The 22,771-nt window shown below is 34.2% G+C and overlaps 1 protein-coding gene across 3 annotated transcripts in view; it reads left to right on the top strand.

The window, feature by feature from the left end:
* Positions 1 to 22,054, top strand: part of LOC149730323 (ras GTPase-activating-like protein IQGAP1) — a 33,980-nt gene extending 11,926 nt beyond the window's left edge. For 2 of the 3 annotated variants that reach the window (XM_089887177.1, XM_089887175.1), the window contains 33 exons: positions 782 to 872; positions 1,236 to 1,390; positions 3,775 to 3,865; positions 4,110 to 4,276; positions 4,690 to 4,854; positions 5,261 to 5,363; positions 5,715 to 5,969; positions 6,305 to 6,472; positions 7,097 to 7,239; positions 8,313 to 8,459; positions 8,702 to 8,809; positions 8,967 to 9,038; positions 9,625 to 9,694; positions 10,073 to 10,159; positions 10,285 to 10,406; positions 10,525 to 10,674; positions 11,023 to 11,186; positions 12,935 to 13,055; positions 13,425 to 13,528; positions 13,826 to 13,966; positions 14,524 to 14,608; positions 14,901 to 15,068; positions 15,501 to 15,568; positions 16,004 to 16,136; positions 16,299 to 16,401; positions 16,931 to 16,960; positions 18,455 to 18,587; positions 18,870 to 18,957; positions 19,192 to 19,422; positions 19,929 to 20,098; positions 20,347 to 20,451; positions 20,608 to 20,719; positions 20,933 to 22,054. In XM_089887177.1, the coding sequence (XP_089743303.1) occupies positions 782 to 872; positions 1,236 to 1,390; positions 3,775 to 3,865; positions 4,110 to 4,276; positions 4,690 to 4,854; positions 5,261 to 5,363; positions 5,715 to 5,969; positions 6,305 to 6,472; positions 7,097 to 7,239; positions 8,313 to 8,459; positions 8,702 to 8,809; positions 8,967 to 9,038; positions 9,625 to 9,694; positions 10,073 to 10,159; positions 10,285 to 10,406; positions 10,525 to 10,674; positions 11,023 to 11,186; positions 12,935 to 13,055; positions 13,425 to 13,528; positions 13,826 to 13,966; positions 14,524 to 14,608; positions 14,901 to 15,068; positions 15,501 to 15,568; positions 16,004 to 16,136; positions 16,299 to 16,401; positions 16,931 to 16,960; positions 18,455 to 18,587; positions 18,870 to 18,957; positions 19,192 to 19,422; positions 19,929 to 20,098; positions 20,347 to 20,451; positions 20,608 to 20,719; positions 20,933 to 21,049 (4,167 nt within the window). In that variant the 3' untranslated portion in view covers positions 21,050 to 22,054. The remainder of the gene's footprint in view (positions 1 to 781; positions 873 to 1,235; positions 1,391 to 3,774; positions 3,866 to 4,109; positions 4,277 to 4,689; positions 4,855 to 5,260; positions 5,364 to 5,714; positions 5,970 to 6,304; positions 6,473 to 7,096; positions 7,240 to 8,312; positions 8,460 to 8,701; positions 8,810 to 8,966; positions 9,039 to 9,624; positions 9,695 to 10,072; positions 10,160 to 10,284; positions 10,407 to 10,524; positions 10,675 to 11,022; positions 11,187 to 12,934; positions 13,056 to 13,424; positions 13,529 to 13,825; positions 13,967 to 14,523; positions 14,609 to 14,900; positions 15,069 to 15,500; positions 15,569 to 16,003; positions 16,137 to 16,298; positions 16,402 to 16,930; positions 16,961 to 18,454; positions 18,588 to 18,869; positions 18,958 to 19,191; positions 19,423 to 19,928; positions 20,099 to 20,346; positions 20,452 to 20,607; positions 20,720 to 20,932) is intronic. The other variant, XM_089887176.1, reaches the window with a different exon arrangement.
* Positions 22,055 to 22,771: the final 717 nt, after the last annotated feature.

Below are 22,771 nucleotides of genomic sequence, written 5' to 3'. Positions count from 1 at the left end.
AGTCAGTAAGACATTGCAAACGTAGTGAAAGCAGTGTGTATAATGCAATGCTGATATACTTTTCACTTTGTTGCTGCTGTACACAGTGTATCACTACAGAACTTTAGCTTTCACCCTTAAAGTGCTAATGCGTTCCATACAACCATATAGGGTACTAAGCATTGCAAGTTTAATATGACATTTTATAAACTTTATGTAAAATTTTAGCAAATTTAATATGAAATTTTGAAATATATAAATAGTTGCTATAAATTTTGAGTATTAAAAGTATTAAGTTCATGTAACTCAGCTCTTAACAAAATTGTAAACATTTTTGTATAAAAATAATTAAATGTTTGATGTTCAATTACCTATACCCACATGTGTAGTCTTTATTTAGCATGATATTGTTATTCACCATCTGTGTGGTTATACATACGTGAACGTGTAGTAGACCGGTGCAATGTCCTCGGGCAAAATCATGACATTTGATATTCTATTTATGTAGTTTGAACCATTACAGTGCAAGGCGTGCCTTCTTTTATAATGGGTGGGGCAATAAAGACCACGCCCTTTTTTAATTACAAAATACTGTGGGGTAAGATGGGACTGTATCACATGATATCCCATATTTCCTGATCGAGAGTACAGATTTATAATTCTTTAAATGTTCTTTGTTGACTACCAAATGAGACGAGAAAAGAGATAAAAACATATCCCATTTTACCCCAACCTACTATATATGACACATTCTTAAACATATGCAAGAACCAAAATTCAATACATTTCTTTTCTGCAACAGGTGAAGACAGATAATGAAAACGAGGAGCGAGATATGTATGAGGAGTTACTAACACACGCTGAACTACAGGGAAATATCACGAAAATTAACCGTAAGTAAAATTATACACGTTATAATAGGGAGCAACTAAAGCACGTTTAATGTTTATGTTTATATAATATTGTAAAAAAACTGTAATGTTTTAAATTCCGGTTTTTACTTAGCATATGTGTCCTTGGGCAAGACACTTAACCGACATTGCTTCAGCCCAGTGGTCGCTAATAGGTATTAGCACCTTGGGTCCTTGGGTTGTATGATAATGGGCCAACTCTATTCTAAATCTCCAGCCCTATGCGCTATCATGCTCTAGAACCTCACCCATATAGAATAAACCAATACACAAACAAATTATACAAGTTCAAAAGTTATATTGTACAAAATATGCGTGACCGTTACACCATCTTTTTCCCCACAGTTGACATCAAGGTAGAAAAGGTGAATCGAGATTTAACAAGCAACGAAGGCAACCTGATATCGGATCTTACGAACCTTGGAATCTCCAATGTTGATCCTAAGAATGAGAGTTGGTATCTTGACCAGCTGAAGAAAGACCTGCAAGCTAAACGTGAAGTAAGTTTTGTGGTTATAGTAGGGTGGGGGAAAATGGGACACCTTTTCATTATATTTTCTCTTGTCTTTTTTGTTAGTAAGCAAAAAACATTCAAAGAATTATAAAATCGAATCCTTACGACTCCTATAGATTGTTGTTAACTGTTTAAAACATGATCAGGATATTTGGATATTATGTGCTAAAGGTGTCCCATCTTCCCCACAGTAATATTATATTATATTGACTGGTGCTGTAGCTCAGTGGTCAGATGGCGTCGAACCAAAGGGTAGTAGGTTCAATTCTCGACACTGAATATGTTTGTATATATGTAGTATAGCCAGTATAGATAATGGGAAAGTTTTTAAGTCCTACACAGAATATTTTGTGTGAATTTTTTTATACATTAGTTATATAAGTAGATTATTTTCTCACAAAACAGTAGTTCCTCATCATTGTCTGCCTATGTGTCTTTGGTAAGAGAATATATTGCATTCACCACATTAATCAATGAGATTCCCTATGTTTGACAACTATAAGTGTAACCGTATTTTAACAATGTCACCCCAGATTTTACCCTGCTGTTAGATGTCTATACAAACAAGCAGAGCCAAAGTATATTGCATTCGCCACATTAATCAATGAGGCTTCGGTGGTTTCCTATGTTTGACAACTATAAGTGTACCTACATTTTAAAAACATCACCCTAAATTTCCTCAAAAATTAAAACATGAGGTCTATGTTGGAAAGACCTAAATGATATACATCATCACCGTTTAAACAAGCCATTCTTCTATTGTGTTTCAATTATACACAACTTCCTTAAGCTGTGGTACAGCATGTATGGTGTATACTAGATAACAATATCCAATTAATCAGTGACACTTAATATAAACATCACTTATATATATTACAATGGGCGTTCTTAAAAAAACGAATAGTTTACTAAAATATTGGCATATTTATACTTGAATTAATACAATTTTAGACAACAAAGAAATAATCATATTTTTTAAAATCAAATATAAGTAAAGTTTTTATTGCGATACTTATCCAGAAAAAATTATATTTTAACTAAATATTTGTGAAGGTCGGATTTTTAGATGACATCATGTCTCAATGTCTGTTTGGGTTCTATTTGTGTACTTAACATGCAGTAATAGCAAGTGCGTCATTTATTTAATCGCTCTGTCTTTGACTAATGCGTCTGTCTTAGACTGTCTGTCTCTCTTTTTCTCGATAACAATTTTCAATGTCGATATATTTTAGAAGTTGCTAATACGTTTTACAACATAATATAACTATTATAGAAAACAAGCAGTTGTTATTTCCCGGCTGTAATATATTTATCCTCACATGGTGCACAACGACAGTCATTATAACATGGGTGTTCTGTTTTATACACCTCGTGTCCGCTTACAAGTTACCCTGTATATTGGTTTGTATGTGATTTATTTTTTATTAGAATTCGAAATCTAAAACAAAAATCCATTACATGATGCTACAACACAAGCATTGCTTTCCCAGTTCTTAGTAAAGCATGAAATTGACAGATTACAATAAGTCAACTACTTTGTTGTGTTAGATAAATGAGAGATTTAATGATCATCTATCAAATACCATTGACGTAACTAGTGCAGATAAAGGCTCATATTTGTGGTGTTTGTAAAATTGTATTGTCTGTTTTCGTAAAGTATTGTGTATTGTACATAAGCAGAATGTTCCTTTTACAGTTTTTGTCAAAACCTTGTGTGACATTTATTGTTAAAATGCAATTACACATCGAGTATATTGGTTACTTATGTTGTATTGTATGGTTAAGTGCATTTTAACAATATTACTCTGACTAAAATTTTACACAATAAGGTGCTACGTAAAAGCTTTTATTTAGTCTAAATTTAGAAATTAAAAGCAGTAGAACCTTTTTTCCTGTTGTTCATTATTTCCACTACAATGGCTATGTTTTGTACCAACCGCTATTGAACGTTGTTTTGAAATGTGCCATTGTTTTGCTACAATGCAGTATGTGTTATATGAATAGAGTGAACCAGTAGCTTTTGAAGTAATATTAGCTTATAACTTCAAACAATGCTTTGTTTAAGTGTAAAGTATAGTAGAGTGTGCCTATGCAAACACCAGTGTGAATAAATGAATGTAACTTGCTTTTTCTCGGGTGGCGGGGCAACGACAGTCATTATAACACGGATGTTCTGTTTCATACACCTTGTGCCCGCTTACGAGTTACCACATATGTAACTTTGTGATAAATAAAAATTTTTATTATCTATAAATAAAAATGATTATTGTTAATTGTTTAAGACACGATTACATTTTGTTTTACTATTACATGCTAACAGTATCCATCTTACCCCACATTACAATATTTAACATTTATTATTTGACTCAGAAAACTGGAGATGAGAATGCAACCCTTGATAAAGATGAAATACAAGCTGCCATCAACGCAGCTAACTTGTTGGCTACCAAACAAAGACTACGTAAGTGTTGTTGTATGCAATTATACACTTAGAGTGTTTACTGAACTTATTCTGTATTGGTGAGGTTTACAGTGGCATGCCATGGGACCTGGGATTAGATATCCCGATTTAAATACTCATTTTTTTCTGTTTTGAGTAAAAAAGCAGAAAATGTTGGGCTATAACAGTAGTGCTTGGATTTTTTTTAATAAGATATTAACACAAATTTCTGACATATATATCTTGAATTTTTTTATTTGAGCAGAAGATGAAACAGTCTCGAACATCAACTCCCTTCTCGTTGAATCGGGGAGTCCGGAGGATCTTGAGAGGGAGTTGAAGAAGTCGGACGGAAACTTCCCGATTATAGTTGATGGGATGGCTGACTTGTATCATTCCGAACTCACTAAACAGAAGAATATTAAAGGAGAGGTAGGATGGTTTAGTTGGGTGGGGCAAGACGGTTTTCATATAGCAGGGTGGGGCAAGACGGTTTTCATATAGTAGGGTGGGGCAAGACGGTTTTCATCTAGTAGGGTGGGGCAAGACAGTTTCATATAGCAGGGTGGGGTAGGATGGTTTTCATATAGTAGGGTGGGGCAAAGTGGTTTTAGTATAGTAGTATGGGGTAAGATGGTTTTCATAATAAACGCATATACTCAGTTTGCCATACAAGTTTAAAACATTCATACTTATGAACACATGCAATTAAGAGCGAATGCAGAACACTTGATGTGTCCTGTGTGTAGTGCTATAGACACAGAACTGTAGTGTTATAGACACACAACAGTAGTGAAAAAGCTATTTATGCTTAAAACTGTTTTAAACATTTATAATTTCCTTAGGATTTAACACACGATGAAATATGCCAAGCCCTCATCCATCTCAATGCATTGGCTGCGCTCAACCGTGAACTAGAAGTCGGTGATGTGGAAAGTGTGTGGTCGGCCATGCAGAACCCCGACCTCGGATTAGAGAGGCTCGACCAATCTAACAGGACAAGATGTTGTGTAAGTATATATGTATATATATAGTAGGGGGGTAGGATGGTACATGTTACAATATAATAATAAGACAGTTGTTATAACACAGGTGTTCTGTTTCATACACCTTGTGCCAGCTTATGAGTCACCACGTGAGTAACCCGCGTGGTGCGGCAACGACAGTCGTTATACCATGGGTGTTCTGTTCCTTACACCTCGTGTCCGCTTTATGGATGCTAACAATTGGACAACCTTTTAGTTGACTCTGGATTTAAACATTGGCTATTATGTCTAATACAAAGATTACTACATCAGTAAATAGTACAACCAATTAGGCAAAAATTAAAATAAAAAGTGAGTGTCCAGCTATCCTTGCCCCCCCCTTAAGTTATAAAACTTTGGCGTTTTTATAAAAACTGTTGTGTAATAACAGGAGGCATTAAAGCAACAGAAAAAGGACGAAAAATATTTGAATTGTAAATCTATCCAAGAAACAGTGGATGCAATCAACACACAAGTACAAGAAGAACACGCAAGTGAGTTGGAAATGAATGAATACTGATGGTGAATGCATGTGTTAGTGAATGAGTGAATGAATGCCTCAGTAAATAAGTGAAAAAAATATTTAATTAAATAAGTGAATACTAATGTGTTAGTGAATGAGTGAAAACAGGGAAATGAATATGAATAATTCAGCGAATGCGGATTCATACTTTCAAAATAAGTGTTTTATTTCTGAGTATATTGGCCAATATTAGTACATGTCTATTTAAATGGGCGAATACAATAAATATTGCTAAAAAATAACGTATATATGTTATTTAAAAACAAAACCAATAATAAAAAACAACACAAATAAAACAAGAAAAAAACTATTCTTTTTTTAGCAATCAAGGCTGTGAATGATGTGAACGAAGCTCTTTCTGCCGATGATCGTGACGCGGTCCTCGCTGCTCTTCTTAACCCTTCCCTTCATCTTAACAACGTGGAGCCTTCCAATATTACTCAGTACATCCGCCTCATGAAGAAGAAGAAAGAGGAGAAGTCCTCGGAGACGGGAGATCCCGATCCAGCTCTCTGGATCGAAGAGATTCAAAACTGCATCGATGCCGGGAACTCGCAAACAAGACAAGCGTTGAAACGTGGGTTTGGGGTTTACCATTAGGTTTAAAGGCGGATTTAAAGCTATAAATTAGAAGCCGCAATATTAGACCCACAAATAAGATTGTGTTTTATCGTCGTTTTTCTTATCAAATTTGAAGATGCAATGTAAAACCAAATTAAAGATTTTAAACTTCATACTTTAATTGTTTGAAAACAGTTTATACAAAGTTACCTTTCAAAAATTTAAAAATTAACTTGCACAGTTTATATGCTATTTAAAATAACTTTTAACACACACAAAAACATTATGCAAATTTTACAAAATAAAATGTTTTACACAGTTTCACCTAAAAATAATATTTTCTTGCTACAGAGGCGTCAGCTGTAACTGCAGTGAACATTGCATTGGAAGACGATGATTGGGAGCAAACATACGAGTTATTGAAGCATAATGACATCGCACTCGCATCTCTCACATCGGAGTGTGCTTCTACATATCATGACCAACTCAAGGAAATGAGAGAGGAAAAATTAGAAGAAGGTAAAATCCATGTGAGAGAAAAATCGAAAAAATACTTTTCAATGGTTTTGGATTTTTTCTGTATGGCTGGAAAGCAACAGTCTTTATAGCACGGGTCTTCTGTTTCGTACACCTGGTGCCCGCTTAAAAGTTACCACGCATGTAACTTGTTTATTCTTTCATATCGGGGTAACGACAGTCGTTTTAACACGGGTGTTCTGTTTCGTACACCTGGTGCCCGCTTAAAAGTTACCACGCATGTAACTTGTTTATTCTTTCATATTGGGGTAACGACAGTCGTTATAACACGGGTGTTCTGTTTTATACACCTGGTGCCCGCTTGCAAGTTACCACGCATGTAACTTGTTTATCCTCTTATGGCGGGGTAACGACAGTCGTTATACCATGAGTGTTCTGTTTCAAACACCTCGTCCCTGCTTGAGAGTTACCATGTGCAACATACTAATATGTAACTATCATTTGCAAAACCAAGGTCTTTTTAGACTATATGACTTTTAATTGCTACATTGTTACCAATTAACCTGTTACTATGTGCCCAAGATCATTTACGTAAGGGTATCATAACCAGTTCCAAAGCATTTATACCCATGTTTGGCACTTGTAAATATACTTTCCAATTCTCAGGCATGCAAGATACGACATGGGTAGCATACCGCACTAAGGAAGGTTACACATATTTCTTCAACACTGAAAACCTGGATGGATCTTGGGACGAACCTGAGGAATTTAACAGCAATACTGCCCAACTAAGCAAGGACGAAATACAGGTTTATTATTTAGTTTAAATTAAAGGATTTGAATTGTTTTTTTTACTCTGCGTTACATGAACGAGGTCCTATAGTCCGGGACAGTTATTCATGTTATGAGACCTCAGGTTTAGGCCATACTTGGCCCACAAAGTTATATAAGTTGTAACTTGTAAGCGGGCACAAGGTGTATGAGACAAAACACTCATGTTATAACGACTATTTGTGCTCTACCAAGAACAAATTACATTCGTTCATTTGATCCGCATTTACACTGTTTGTTTTCTTGTTGTTAGGCGACATGGCTTACGTAATGTATTATTTATTGCAAGGTAAACACAACTTCAAGGTTACATAGTTTGTGCAAATACAGTATGTGGTATAGTTTTTAGTAGGTTGGGGTGGAATGGTCAATATTTTTATTTTATCGTCCCATTTGGTAAATTTCGTAATCCTGTTTTGAATAAACAACAGCGCTCTTATAGAGTCATTAGGATAATAAGGTTATATAATTCTGTAAATTTCCTTGTTTGCTATCAAAGGGGGCAAGAAAAGAGAATGAAAACATGGACCGTCCCATCCCACCCTACCATACATTCATTCTATAAATATTTACACAATATTAATCACTATAGGAAGCATTTTAACCATGAAGTTTCATACGAGGTAATTTGTAAGTGGGCACGATGTGTATGATACAGAACACTTGTGTTATAACGACCGTCGTTGCCCCGCCATGCGAGGATAAACAAGTTACATACATGGTAACTCATAAGCGGGCACGAGGTGTATGAAACAGAACACCCGTGTTATAACGACTGTCGTTGCCCCGCCATGCGAGGATAAACAAGTTACATACGTGGTAACTCATAAGCTAGCACGAGGTGTATGAAACAGAACACCCGTGTTATAACGACTGTCGTTGCCCCGCCATGCGAGGATAAACAAGTTACATACGTGGTAACTCATAAGCTAGCACGAGGTATATGAAACAGAACACCCGTGTTATAAACACTGTCATTGCCTTGCCATGCGAGAATAAATAAGTTACATTCATTCACATTCTTTTCATAACACAACCTATTTAATTGTAGGAATGCATCAGCATGGTATCATCAGCATACGACCGTGCTCAGCTGTGGAGAGATAACGAAGCTTTGATCATCAAACTTCAATCGTTTTGTCGCATGTATATCGCAAGAAAGGCTTACCAGGGGAGGAAGGATTTCATCGCAAATCATGTAAGTTATATTGTGCATTTAATATATACAGTTATTTAATATTTATAATAGGTTTAACACAGTTGGGGTAAATTTTGGGCAAATTTTAGAAGTTTGTGGGTAATTTTTTCCTAATTCTTGGACCAAATTTTTTTGGCTATTTTTTTTTGACGAAGTATTTTTTGTTTTAATTGATTTTTTTTTTAAATTTTTGTTCAGATTTGTTTGTTACTTAACCCAATTAAGTTGATTTATTTCCACAGTTACCAGCTATCGTTTGCATTCAAGCTCATTGGCGTGGATATTCACAATGGAAGAAATATAATGATAGAATGAACTATCTTAGAGATAATGTGGATATTATAATTAAGGTATTTCTGGAAAACTCTGTAATTTCATTTTTGTCTCTAATATTTTTTGTCTTATGATAGTATTTTTTTAAACTTTTTTTTTGGATATATTTGGTCAATTTTTTTATAACTTTTATTTTATTAATGAAAATGTTTAAAATTTTTTATTTTGTTTCAGATTCAAAAGTTGGTACGGATGTGGATGGCTCGCAGTAAATATCAGAAGAGACTGAAATATTTTAGAGATAATGTAAGTTACAATACACAATGTGAAACAAGTTATGTTACTGTAATAATGAGCCAAGTTCAGAATAAATCCTAGCGACCTCACGCACATAAAACACAATACATTCATTTATTCAACTCGGTCCCCCCCGGGCTCCACTGTAGTACCTCACCCATATAGAATAGAATGCGCATATACAATGTTTGGGTAATGGGCCAACTCTGGTCTAAATCTCAGGTCCCATGGCGTGCCTCACTGTAGAACCTCACCCATATAGAATTTGCATATACAATGTTGGGGTAATGGGCCAACTGTGGCCTAAATCCCAGGTCCCAAGGCATGCCCCGCTGTAGGACCTCACCCATATAGAATAGAATGCGCATATACAATGTTGGGATAACAGGCCAACTCTGGCCTAAATCTCAGGTCCCATGGCATGCCTCACTGTAGGACCTCACCCATATAGAATAAATGTGCATATACAATGTTGGGGTAATGGGCAACTCTGGTCTAAATCCAAAGTCCCATGGTGTCCCTTTCCATAAGACCTTAACTATATAGAATAAAATAAAACATACTAAAATAATATATACCCTTTTATCCCTCCTAGGTTCATATTATTATTAAACTACAAGCTTGGTTCAGATCAAACAAAGCAAGACACGATTACAAAACTTTGAGTAAGTTTTAAATTTCACGTTTACTGTAAATATATTTGGTCTGTAGTATACCAGTATATCAAACTGTGTAAATTTGTCAACGGTACTTTAGCTATACATAAAAAAATATACCCACAAAGTAACATATGTGTGGTAACTCATAAGCAGGCACGATGTGTATGAAACAGAACACCTGTGTTATAGTGACTGTCTTTGCCCCGCCATGCGAGCATACATAAGTTAAATATGTGGTGACTCCTAAGCGTGCACAAGGTGTGTGAAACAGAACACCTGTGTTATAACGACTGTCATTTTCCAGCCATTGGAGGATAAAAAAAATTAAATGACATACGTTCACTCTTGAAAATATCAGCATTAAAACACATCTTTTAATTACAGCTGGGGTAGAGAATCCACCATTAACCGTGGTTCAAAAGTTCGTTCATCTTCTTGACCAACGAGCGAACGACTTTGCTGAAGAAATCGGTAAAAATAAAACTTTTTATAACATTTTTTACACACTCTTTTTTTTGTAAGTATAAAATTATTTTTATTTATTTTTTAGGTTTTTTAGTTTTAATGATATATTTATACATATAAATATATTTTAGAACTTCAAGAGTTAAAACAGAGAGTTGTTCAATGTATCAAGTCAAACAACGAATTGGAAGAAGCGTTAAACACAATGGATATTAAGATTGGACTCCTTGTAAAAAACAGAATCACTTTACAGGTAATTGAATTTATTTAAAATCTAAAAAAAAAGTTTTTTTTTTTATTTGAAACCTACGTATGCGCTAACTGTTATTTTTTTCAATAAAAAAACAAATTAAAAAAACCCTGATTTTCAGGATGTGATCAACCACAGCAAGAACCTGAAGAAAAAAGGAGGCAAAGAATCTGGCGGTGACACCCCTAGTCCTGCTGCTGGTCTTAAAAGTTTAAATAAAACAAACCGAGCTCGATTAGAAGCTTACCAACATTTATTCTACTTGTTGCAGGTATAGTGGGGTTGTGGTTGGTTTTAAGGGTTTTGGTATTCAGTAAATAAATGATTAAATAAAGGTGATTAATGAATGTAACATATTTATCCTCGCATGGCGGGGCAACGACAGTCGTTATAACACGATTGTTTTGTTTCTACACCTTGTGCCCGCTTACGAGCTACCCTGTATGTTGCTTTATAGATGATATATTACTTAAACGTCCAAAGTAATTGTTTTTGTATATAAAAAGTTATTAAATAACAAAGTACTCATCTCACCACACAGAACTATACCCATGTTACCTATATTACTGTACCATACATACATACATATTAATACACAGTCTCTTCTACTTTCCACCAGACAAACCCCACGTATTTCGGAAAGTTGATTTTCAAGATGGCTGCCGGTCGAACAAATAATTTTATGCAGTCAGTTATTCTTTCTGTATATAACTACGCTTCAAACCACAGAGAGGAATATCTACTTCTAAAACTTTTCAAAACTGCACTGCAAGAGGAAATTGAGTAAGTTGAGATGTTGTAATTGATTTTTAAATTAAAAAAAAATTTTTTTTAATTAATTATTTTTTTACATGTTTATTTAACTGTTTTGTATTTAAAAAAAAATATTTTTGTTGAAATAAATTTGTCACATTTGTCTAAATTAAGTTATAGTAACTTATGTTTGTAATTTAACATTGGTTTAACTTATATTTTTATACGCAAGTATTATGACCAGATAATTAGCCTTACAATTTCAAAGCTAAATGACGATTTTTTGAGTTGATATATATCATTTTTTATTAGTGTTAAAATTAGTAAGTAAGCACAGTGGTTGAAACGTTCGCTGTTTGACCAGAAGATATAGGGTTTGAGGACAAATTGTCAGCCATACAGAAAAAATGACAAAAATCAAAAAAATGTTCACCTACAAACGTACATACGTGGTAACTTGTAAGCGAGTATGAGGTGTATGAAACAGAACACCCGTATTATATCAACTGTCGTTACCCCGCCACACAACGATAAATAAGTTACATTCATACATTTATTAGTTACATATCACGAAGTTATGAAGGTACCAACCCTGCTGGGTGAGTTAAAAGCAGTGTAGACGTTACGTTGGCCAGCAATCGAAAAGTAAACATGATTACGCTACTAGCTTTGCTACTGTTGCAATCTCATTAGAAAAAAATCAAATCTCTCTTCTTGACGATATTTTTCAGTCTTTTAAAATACTAAATAGTTGTTTTAAAATTGAATTTATGAAATAGAATGTCAGGTCTTGAATCTTATATCAAAGCACGTACTTTCTATCCTATGTTCTGCAATGAATTGTTAGATTTGTTAATGGTATCTTATGTAGAAATTACTTTCTTGTAGATTACTCTTGTTGATTATTTAGAGGTATCGTATGTAACTGACTGATATATTGTCCTCTATTTTATATCGTTAAGCATTTATGCCAGTAAATTTTAAACTGTATATAATAACGCCCTATTGTGTTGCTGATAAAGTACATTCAAAAGGTAGCAGTCCACTACAGTTAAAATCCATTAAAAACTACTTAACACTAAAATTAAATATTTGATAGTCTTTTTTAGTTCAGGTTTTTAAGTATAGTTCCAAAGGAAAGTGTACAAGTAAATCTGAAATAGTTCTATTTTTACAATTTCTCTTTTTCCCCACAGTTACTTTTTACTCAATTTCTCTATTTTTCTTAATTTTCCTTTTTTAACTCAACATCTCCTTTTCTATTTTATAAACTTCTGAAAGTGCGCAGTAAAAGCTGCAACACCGTTAGATGTTTAAGAAAGCATTCTGTAGTGTTATTGCTTGTGTTCTTCTGCTAGGCTGGTATATATATAAATATGTAGTAATCTATATACATGTTTTGTGCTTAATAGTTTTGTTAAAAATTTAATGGTAATTTTTTTTAACTTTTCACATATTTAATCATATAAAGAGGTGTCTATATACTGTTTAATATTGATTAAATTATAAAAAGTTTCTAAATTTTATCCGGAAATTTTTTTGCAGCATATTAAATACAAATGTTTGTTTTTATTTATCTTTTTATCTTTATACTTTTTTAATGAAATAAGCACACTAGCTACTGCTGGTACACTTGTGTTACTAAAAGCAATCATTTTAATTTTGCAATAAAAATTATAAAGAATAATTCAAATAAGTGTTAACAAGTTTTTAAAAGGTCAACCAATGGGTAAAAAAAAACACTAAAAACCAATTAAGAATAATATTTTTTTCTACAGATCCAAAGTTGACAAAGTGAAAGAAATAGCGACGGGAAATCCCCTTGTAATTAAGATGGTCGTGACCTTTAACAGGGGGGCCAAAGGTCAAAGTTCACTGCGGCAAATCCTTGCTCCTCAGGTTCGTGGTTCATTGTCCGAATTATTTTATTTACAAAAGAAAGTTTTTTACAATGATTTTTCCTGCATTTTTATAATTTTTGGCCACAATCTAGACAAAAAGTTTAAAAATAATAATACCCAAAGTTACATGCGTGGTAAATCGTTAACAGCCAAGGCACAAGGTGTATGAAACAGAACACCTGTGTTATAACAACTATTGTTGCCCCGCCATGCAAGGATAAATAAGTTACGTACGTGGTAACTTGTAAGCGGGTACAACGTGTAAGAAATAGAACACCAGTGTGTAACGACTGTTGTGCCCTGGCACGCATGAAAATGCTGTATTATTCATTAAAGTGACAAACCTTAACAAACAATTGTCATCAAGGTTCAAGAAGTTTTGAAAAACAAGACCCTCAACATTAACATGAGCCCTGTGGAGATTTATAAATCGTGGATCAGTCAGAAAGAAACAGAAACTGGCGAAGCAAGGTGAAATTGTTCGTAGCTTAATGTTTGAGAAAATATTCAGGGGGCATATTTTTGTTTTGGGAAACCTAACATATAAACATTAAGTAGAATTTTTGAATATCTTTTAAACTTCAGTCTAATTTTTATCATCTTTAAAAACTATTATTTATAGTTTTAATTTTTTTTCTGATTTATGGATTTTTTAATTTGAAAGTAGTTTTAAGATTCTATTATTTCAGTTATGATTATGAGTTTTATTGATGACTTATCATTTTAATTATTACTTTGCAATTTCAACAATGACTCTTTATTTTCCAGCGACCTTCCGTACGAAGTAACAACAGGAGAAGCAATGAAGCACGAAGAAGTTCAAAAGCGAGTCGAAGAATCAATCACCCAACTTCGAACTGTAACCGATGCGTTTCTTACAGCTATACTTGGTTCTATTGAGGAAATACCGTGAGTAAAATTTATCTGCGCACTGTAATAGCTTTAGCAACTTAACTGTGCGCCTGCAGTTTGTTTTATATTTCTGGCATTTTTGTCTTAAATTGTTGGGGGTAAGTGGCTGGATGCTGCTGTCGTTGTGTCCATGTTTGTCCATCGACAAGACACTTAACAGCAGTTTCTCAAACCCAGTGGTCACTAATGGGTCGTATAACCCTTGATGTTAAGTTATAAGCCACCTCTGGCCTATTCTATTCTGTATGGTAGAGGTCCGTGAGGACCTGGGGTTTAGGCCAGACTTGGCCCATTACCCCACACCTCTGGCCCAAATCTCACGTCCCATTCTATGCTATGCTGTGGGTCTGTGTGACCTCACCCACATGGATTAAAATATGATTTTGAGTATTTTCTTAACGGTACAAACTTGTTATAACGATAACTTATACCTTCTAACAGGTATGGCTTTTTCCCCCTACATTAAATAAATAAACGTCATTAAATTGCTTTGTATAATAATAAATATTTTCTTGTACAAACTTCTAATAACGATAACTTTTACCTTCTGACAGGTATGGTCTTCGATACATTGCTAAATGTTTACAAAATCTTTTGAAAAATAAGTTTCCAGATACTCCTGAAGATGAAGTGTTAAAGGTGGGGCTTGGTTCGATTATTTATTAAATTAATGTAAATATGCAATTTAGTTTGTTTTCATCTTAACTTTTTATGGCATTTGATGCCATGGATTGGCAACAGTGGTTATACTACCTGCCTGTGCACCAAAGGGTACAGACTTATTTGGGGCGTATGTGTCCTTGAACAAGACACTAAACAACAATTGCTCCAACCCAGTGGACACTAATGGGTTATCCAAATTATCAGCTAAATATTAAAATAACAGAAACAAACACAATATTGTAAAACTACATACTCGTTATTCTTCCAGATGGTTGGTAACCTGATATACTATCGATACATGAACCCAGCCATTGTTGCTCCCGATGGTTTTGATGTTATTGATGTATCAGCTGGTAGTGCCGGGCCTAACAACGATCAGCGAAGAAATTTGGGATCCATCGCCAAAGTTTTGCAATTTGCAAGCACTGGGAAAACGGTAAATAATATTTTTAGTTTTGAAGCTTTTTAAAAATAGCTTGATTTTTTTACATATTAATCAGGCGCCGTGGCGTAGTGGTTAGTGCGCCTGTTTGTAACCATTAGGCAATGGGTTCAAGGCCTGTCGCTGCTACCATTGTGGGCGTATGTGTCCTTGGGCAAGACACGTAACAACAATTGCTCCAACCCAGTGGTCACTAATGGGTTGTCCAAATTATCAGCCATACATAAAAAAATGAAAAAATCCAAAAAAATAATCACCCACAAAGTAACATACATGGTAACTCGTAAGCTGGCACGAGGTGTTAAACCTGTGTGATAACGACTGTAGTTTTTCGGCCACGCGAGGATAAAGTAAGTTACATTCGTTCATTCATTCATAATATAAAAATAATTGTACAAGAAAGAAATAAAGATGTTTTTATTACAGTTTGCTGGTGACATGGAACATCTACGGTCTATTAATGAGTATCTCATGCAAGCTTATGAGAGGTTCAAGTAAGTGCTTTTGTTTTTTTTCAATTTTGATATTATTTGTGGTAACTTTAGTAGATTTACAGGAAGTACAGGTTCCCCTGTTGTGTCTGGTTGGAGGACTGCTATACAGAATAATAAATTGCAATGAAACGAATCCTACTTATTTATAATAGGAGGGTAACAACAGTTGTTATAACACGGGTGTTCTGTTTCATACACTTCGTTCCTGAATCATGCATAAGAGTTATCTCATCTTAGTTTAAAAGCACTTTTAAAATTATTTTGATCTTAGCTATCGTATTCGCAGAGATAAATTTATATTATGTGTTAATACATTTTTTGGCCTAAATCCCAGGTCCTTGACAAGGACCTCACCCATACAGAATAAAAATATATTTCATATTATTACTGTTTTCCTGACAAAATGTGTGTAACAGTTTTTTTTTTTTTTTTCAGGAAATATTTTGCTGCTGTGTGCGACGTACCGGAACCAGAGGAGAAATACAACATCGACGAATACAGTGATGCCGTGTTGCTCGTTAAACCCGTGATTTTCATCAGTTTGAAGGAAATACTGGATACACATAAGGTAAATGGAAACATTGGGTGTTGGTTAACTATGGGGTAAACAGGATGCTAAATTAGTTGAATTTCATTTTTCATATTAATAAAGGTTTTATTTATTTGATTTTTTTCTTAACTTTTTTAAAGTTTTGATTTTGATTTTTTTTCAATGTCTCTTCTTGTTCAGTTGCTCCTGGAGCACGAGGACGAAGTTGCATCCGATGCTTCTGATCCGATCCATGAGATGTTGGAGGAGCTTGGCGAAGTTCCTGACATTGCTTCTCTCATCGGTAATTTAAAATTAAAGTTTTAATTTTTTGTTTTCATATTTATCTATAACTTTTTTAATAATTTGTTTTCATATTTATCTATAACTTTTTTTATATTAAAGCTGTTTTGTTTATACGGAAACTAATTTTTATCAAAGTCGCTTTATATATCATTTATCAGAATATATATCATTTTACGCTTCAGCAGTTACAAATATACTGCTTTGAATGCTGTTATAATTAAATAGAATCTAATTCATTTAAAGTTCAGCCGGCACTTGTTTAGGAAAAATAATATCATGCGCTTCGTGTTTCTGTTTAAAAGGTGTTTTATCTAAATCGTAATCTGGTGTCTAAGTTTCAGTTATTTTGTTAAAATAATAATTATTATTTCTGCTTTTATAAATAAATATATTTCTAACAAAAAAATGTGATTTTTTAATTTCATTTAAAAAATTTAAAATCGATTCTCCGCTTAAATTATTAATTTTTATACTTTTCTCGTTTTCGTGAATTTTATTTTTTTTTGTTTTAAAACTAACTTCTAAAGGTACCAACATGCTGAAGTCACCAAGAAAAGGTAACAAACGGTGGTTTGAAGCATAGTAACCTCATATACATAGACATATGCATGTGCATGACATTTAACCATTAATAATTTTCACAAACCATTTTTATTAAAGAAAATTATTGAAAAAAATGGTAAAAAAAAGTAAATTATTTTTAAAAGGAAAAACTTTGAACAATTTTAAAATTGTCTTGAAAGATGACAGGCAAGGTAGTTTAATTTTACTCCTTGAATAAGACTTTTAGCAAACTTGATAAAAACCCTAATAATACATAGATGCAAAAGTAGGCTCTCCCATATAGCGGTTAATATTTTAAAATGTATTTGCAAGAACATACACTTATGGTGAAATGTTTTTACATTTGTCAAAAATTGCTTAACTGTAATGCAGAGAAAAGTAGTTGTAAAGTATAATGATATGTTGTTCTTTATAAGCATCTTGGGTGCATGTCATAGCTATGTATTTTTGTGTTTTATACTATATGTGTGAGGTCCTACAATGTGGCACGCCATGGGACCTAGGGTTTAGGCCAGAGTTGGCCTACTACCCCAACACCCTGGGTGCTACAAACCATTAGTGACCGCTGGGTTGGAGCAATGTCCATTTGCCAAAAGCTACATCTATCAATATCGAACATTAAACCAAGTTCATACATTTCATTTGAGGTTGTAACTTTACGTTGCCATTGCTTTACTAGTCGTTGTCACCTTAACTAATTGAAGCTACACCCCCACGCTTTCTACACTGGCAATTAAAATGCATTGGTTTGGATTTTTAAAACTCAAAACTTTTGTCTATCTACTATTATTACCATATGTATCTAAAATAAAGTTCAAGTTTGTTTTAAGTATGCGTGATATATAGTTTTGTGGGGTAAGACTGACAACGCTCTGTTACAGTAGTGAGGATTTGGTTATATATAAATTTAGCTGCCTATGTACACACACACACATATAGGCAGCAAACTTTTTAAAAATGCAGGGGAGGCAGGGATAGTTAGACACTCATTTTTGTAAAATAAATGCAACTTTGGTTGAAATGTTACTGAATAATGTAGTGCAGAAAAAATATGTCTGTCTACCCTGTCACCCAGGTTTGGCGCCTATGTATGTATTTAACATTATAAATATGCTTGTGCATTGTATATCAGACATCATTACAGTAGCATGTACATTGTTTGTGTAGTTTGATGCATTACTAGCATCGCATCTAACTTTGCTTGTCGTTGCATCAGTAGTCTTAACACATAAGACCATATTAATATTCATTAAAAAGTTTTTAACTTTAACTTCAAGTGGTTTGAAAGTATATTTTGTTTCTTTGTTATAAAATGGTTTATAAAAATATATATAATTTCACTCTTCTAAATATTTCCTGTTTTTTCAAAATGTTTATAAAATTAAAAAAAATTTAGTATAAAAATAAAAACAACTCTTAGATTTTTTTAATGTTTTTAATTTTTTTTCAGGCCGTTTTTGTTAATTTTTATTGTGGATTTTTCTCAGGTGAACCAGGAGGTGTCCAACCAACTGAAGAACAAAGGACTGAACTCCTGAAGACGGAGATTTCTCTCACCCTTGCAAGTAAAGTGGAGATAAAGGAAGATGACGAATCCGACATCAAAAATCTCATTTTAAGGTTTTTAAATGTTAATGGTGCTAATAGTCTGATAGGAACATAATGTTACAAGTTGTGCTTCTAGCATAGAATGTTACATTTATTGCTACAGCATATGTTTGGCAAAACATCTTTGAAAAATTAAATTGTTTTTACTAGAACAGCAATAACATTCTGTATAACTGTTCGCTGCAGAAAACGACTAACACAGGTACATACACCTCGTGCCAGCTTACAAGTTACTAAATATGTAACTTCTAAAAGTAGTCAAAAATTTAGGATTCATAAACATAATTTTCTTAGAACAAAGAGAATGGTGATCGACATCATCAGAATACAAGTTGGCGAGAATTTAACGGAAGTTCTCAACACGCCAGCCACTGATGACCAGGTAAAGATTATGTTGTACTTAAAACAAACACAACTTTATAATATAATGATTTTTGTAGATGATGTATATTTTTGTTTTTATTGAAAGGATTTTTTAAATATGTTGAAAAAAATGTCTCTAAAAAGTTTTTAAAAAGTTTTTTTCAAAGATAACAAAAAATGTTTTTAAAAAAATGTTAGCAATTTTTTTTTTACAAATTCTACTCTTTTTTAATCTTCCTCTTCCCGAATCCAGGAGGATCTCCACATGAAGAACATCGAGAAACTGGAACAAGAGAAGAAGAAGAGGGAAGACGACAAGGAGGACAAGGAGTCGATGTTGAGAACCCGATCTTTGCTCAACGAGAATAAACTTCCACTGGAGGACATGAAGAGGAGAGTCGTTCGTAACCTCAAGAAGTTGGAAGAACACGGGATCGTGAAGTCTGAAGACCATTATCAAACCATTGTTAACATGATAGCAAGGGTAGGGGGTGTTTGTTTTATATAAAAGTTCCAAGACTTTATTATTAATTTTAATTTTTTTACAACTATTGAAACCTTGGTACAAATTTTGTGTAAAATATTTGGTGTTGTTCTGCTACTCTTTAGGAAAACTAGTCAGATTTTGTTATTATATAACTTTTACCTGCTCATAAACCACAGTCATTCTAACTGGGGTGTTCTGTTTTATATACTTTGGCTCCAAATCACTTTGTCATAACCCCACAACGTAAGATAAACAAATTGCAATCACATGTACGCCTACAAGATCTCCCATCTATTACCATTAAAGCCCTTGTCGCCTACCTTCGGGGAAGCGTCAGGCTTCAACATCTGGTGAGGTTCATGCAGTAGCCCCCCTGGGTGTTAAGTAATAGGCCATTTCCGGCGTAAATCCTAGGTCCCATTGCTTGCCACGCTGTTGGATCCGCCTACATAGAATAGAATGTTCCAGTACGAGATATTATCCTTTCAATAACTTTGAAACAGGACATTCGCAACCAGCGAAGATACCGACAGCGTAGGAAGCAAGAGCTGGCAAAGTTGAAGCAAAATAACGATCGCTTGGACCAGAAGTCGAAATTCTTTGAAGAGCAATCGGATTATTACAACCAATATATCAAGAGTTGTTTGGCTAGCTTGGCTAATAAGAGCAAAAAGTAAGTGAAAAGTTGATGTTTCGTTGCCACAGATTACCTATTTCTTAAGTTCTATCAATAAATATAACTCTAGTATTAAAGTTGTTAGTAAATTTGGAAAATTCCTATCTTTGGTCCATGGAAAATCCAACAAAACTTGACCAAATGGGTAACAATTGAAAAGAAAAACAGAAAAACATGCCATTAGACCTGCTTTTAAGTTTTGGGATATTCTTTGTTTCTTTAATTCTCTTCTCTTTCCTCCACAGAGCACAGAAGAAGAAGAAGCGAAAAGTTGCGAACATTAAATACACGGCATCTGAACTACACAGGAAGAAAGTTTTGTTGGAAATTGAGGGTCTTGAAACTGGACAGTAAGTGAAATGTTTATTAAGTTGTTGAATAGTTTTATGAAAAAATGTAGTTATACTCTCTTCAGCAAAAACCTTTTTTTTAATTTTGACATTGGTTAATAAATTTTTTAGACAAATCTTTCCAAGCAAAAGATTAATATTATTTCTCGTCGCCAGATTCCGTAACGTGATGTTCGAGATCGGGCAAACGGAGGAAGACGTCGGAAAGTTTGAAGTTTCGGCGAAATTACTCGGAGTTAGCATGGAGAAAGTAACGCTGGTGTTTCAGGTAAGAAAAATAAAATCTAATGTTTGAATCTTGTTCTCTGTAAAGTTAATTTGAAAAGAAATTTAAAAATATGGTCTAATTCTTTTAATAGAAACAGTATTTTTATGATTTTTTTAGTTTTTTTTAACCTATTCCGTGCCCTTTCATTATTAACACTACGTGGCCAATTATCAGCAATAAATCTAAATCTAACCAAAATAAAACCCCTCCCAGGATTTGCTCCAACTTCAATACGAGGGAGTTTCTGTGATGAAGATGTTCGATGGAAGAGCGAAGATCAACGTCAACCTCCTCATCTTCCTCCTAAACAAGAAATTCTTCGGAAAATGATCTTTCGACAAAAAATCTTTTACTCCGACCCCAGTTGCCTTATTTTACTGTGACCGTGAACTTTCTCTTCTCGTGCGCTTCTACTGACGTCACAAAACGATGAAGTCATAAAATGATGACGTCACGCGCGCTATGACGTCACGGACCTGTGACGTAACCGATTTTATTCCTTTCGCCTCATTACTCAGTACTATACCGCGTAGCTCGCCGAAATCGTAAAAACAACCTGAATCAATCCACGGCCACTGCCGATGAGAAGCATAATATTCACATTATAAGCAACAAACAAAGGAATACACGTCGCAAAAAAACAAAAAATTGCGATAACAACTTTGTACAACACCCAATGCAAATAATGTTTTTTTTGTAATATAGCAGGTTGGGGTAAGATGGTCCATGTGTTCATTCTCTTTTATCTTCCGATTTAACTGGATTATACAATCGTATTGTCATGACTCTAAAAGAGCGTTGGTAATTGTTTAAAACACAGTAAAAAAAAAATTATCAATTAACGGTATCCATCGTACCCCACCGTTTTATATTTGTAACAAATAACCCAACATTCCAAGTTAAACCCAGCATCCAATCTTGTATAACCAGACCAACTGCGGTACTGAGGCCGGTACCCCGCAAATACACGTGTATGGTGTTAAATATCCTAACTCACAGCTTTGCACTGCATTTACCACGATCTGCCATATATTCAGCAAAGGCCTTTTAAGCATTGTGTCTCTTACATTGTGCGATCAAAGTTTTGTGTGTTTTTTTTATTAACGCGTGGTGGCAGTACCGAGCAGCATACGGCTTGATGACGTCACGAGAGCCGTCCCCGATTCGTTGTGTTAAAAGCAATGCAATTCATTCAGTAACCAGGGAATTATCTTAACATCATATCTAATATAAGAAGATGTACATATACGTATTCATGCTGTCAGCTACTACCGTTACAGCTTAATCTGCATAGTTATTATCCACCTGGATGACGCAATAAAAACCGAATCGTCAGCTTTGAAGTGTTTATTTTGTTGTGTCGAACTTTTTTATTCTTGTACGGCGGAGCACAGTCTTTCGTTATAACACGGGTATCCTGTTTCATGCACCTCGTTCCTTCATACACCTGGTGCCTGCTTACAGGTTACCATGTATGTCACTTAATTACACTCGCATGGCGGGGCAATCGTTCTAACACGGGTGTTTTGTTTCATACCCGCTTACGAGTTAGGAGATTTGTAAGTTTCGTTATAAAAAAATAGTGATTATAGAGCGCTCGCTTGGTAGTCAACGATTTTTAACGCGGCTACTATTGTGGGCGTGTGTGTCTTGAACGGTCAAGACACTTAACCGGCAATTGCTTCAACTTAGGGGTCACTAATGGCTTTTTCAAATTGTCAGCCTCACAGAAAAAACAATGCCCCACAAAAGTTTTCCCAATGTACAGTTACTCGTAAGCGGGACCTTTTAATTAAAAAGTACCAGTTTAGAGAGAATTATAAATGTTAAAAAAGAATTCATGGATTTTTTTTCGCCAATTTTTGAGAGACAAAAAGTAAAACAAATCTTGAATTGTATTGCGCCTAAATTATTTAGCACAAAATATCAATAATAATCAAATTGGAGAACTCACCGTAGGTTCAAGTGGTCGAAAGGGCGGCAATTTACGTATTTATATATTGCAGCAAACGGTCACGGGTAATCGGAAATTTTAAACAGAGAATTCGTAAA

This window comes from Ciona robusta, chromosome 10, assembly GCF_009617815.1.
Source record: "Ciona robusta chromosome 10, ASM961781v2".
Taxonomy (NCBI): domain Eukaryota; kingdom Metazoa; phylum Chordata; class Ascidiacea; order Phlebobranchia; family Cionidae; genus Ciona; species Ciona robusta.
The sequence above is the reverse complement of the archived record's forward strand: the minus strand, read 5'-3'. Positions and strand labels throughout refer to the sequence as shown.